Raw genomic sequence first — 1,149 nt, 5'->3', positions numbered from 1 at the left:
GCTGCAAGTGCTTTTTATGCAGTTTTTGCAAAGCTATATGTGGAAGGAAACTGTGACCTAGGACAAGCTGATGGCATAAGATGTAAGTACAACTCCTCCGGCTTCATATACAAAAAAAATTATTGCGCTAGCTTACTTGGTTGCAGCGCTACCGGGATTTAAAAATAGCTATGCAAAACGGAGCGTGCCCGCTCCGACCAGCTTTAAAGGGTTAAGAAACAAATACTAAGACATGTCTTTTTTCTCTTAAGAGTTGCTGATTAAAATGGTGTTTGAGCGTTGGACGTTGTGGAGCTAGGGCTGGGCGGTTGGACGTTAAATCAAAATTGTGATTAATTAAACATTTTCCTCAGGTTCGAATAATGAATGATTATGATTGTAAGGCAAGCACACAAAAACTAGGTTTGTGCTGTAAATATGCTGAACCACTAAAACTGAGATAGTTTTGGTATTTTCCCATAGTCGTCTTCTTTTTGTTTGATGTTGTCTTTACTATAGCCACATATATGTCCAAACAATGGAAATGGTAATTATATTTGGCAGTGTTTTATGTTTCCTCCATGAAGGGGGTCATGCATGCCGCAGACTGGACATAGCAGAGATAGTATATAATGGATGAAGAATATGATTCATTTTTGACTTACTGCCCAACCCTATGTGGTAAATTGTTTACAATAAGTAGCCCATCTTTAAGCATCAACTGACAAATTTGTTTGATTTCTTCTCTTCTTTCAGAGCTCTACAAACCCGAACATAAAAGGTCTTGAGAAGACTTTCAGGATAGATGTTTTCCTGCTGTTTTTCCTGAGAGACAACTATAAAGCATACAAATTTTTGGAAAAACAACTGTCGTCAATCGGCTGCACAGTGGAGCTAAATTTTGATGAAGAGGAGGTTTTGGTTAGAGGAGAGGTTGACAAGGGGCCAGGAGGAGGATTTGGTGGCGCTGCAGAGAAATGGGAGTGTCAAGTGGATCGGGTCTTTGTCCAGCTCACTGAAACCTACCTCTGCTATCATGTGCTTGAGCCAAAGCAGTTGAAAATGGTACTGCAGGACTCGGCCTTTAAGACAGATGATATCAAAGTTTACACAGAGAGTGGCTATGCTGTGGTTGTGGGAGAGGTTGATGCCATGAAGGAGAAGATTGCA

General features: G+C 40.6%; 1 protein-coding gene across 1 annotated transcript in view; it reads left to right on the top strand.

Moving 5' to 3' along the window:
- Nucleotides 1-517: 517 nt before the first annotated feature.
- Nucleotides 518-1,149, top strand: part of LOC106632688 — a 3,239-nt gene continuing 2,607 nt past the window's right edge. Inside the window, exons 1-2 of the mRNA XM_014331094.2 lie at nt 518-526; nt 736-1,096. Coding sequence (XP_014186580.2) covers nt 518-526; nt 736-1,096 — 370 coding nt within the window. The remainder of the gene's footprint in view (nt 527-735; nt 1,097-1,149) is intronic.

The sequence above is a fragment of the Haplochromis burtoni genome, unplaced genomic scaffold (genome assembly GCF_018398535.1).
Source record: "Haplochromis burtoni strain Fernald_Lab_line unplaced genomic scaffold, NCSU_Asbu1 Contig_1371, whole genome shotgun sequence".
Taxonomy (NCBI): Eukaryota; Metazoa; Chordata; class Actinopteri; order Cichliformes; family Cichlidae; genus Haplochromis; species Haplochromis burtoni.
Note: the sequence above shows the minus strand (reverse complement) of the source record. Positions and strands in the feature narration are given on the sequence as shown.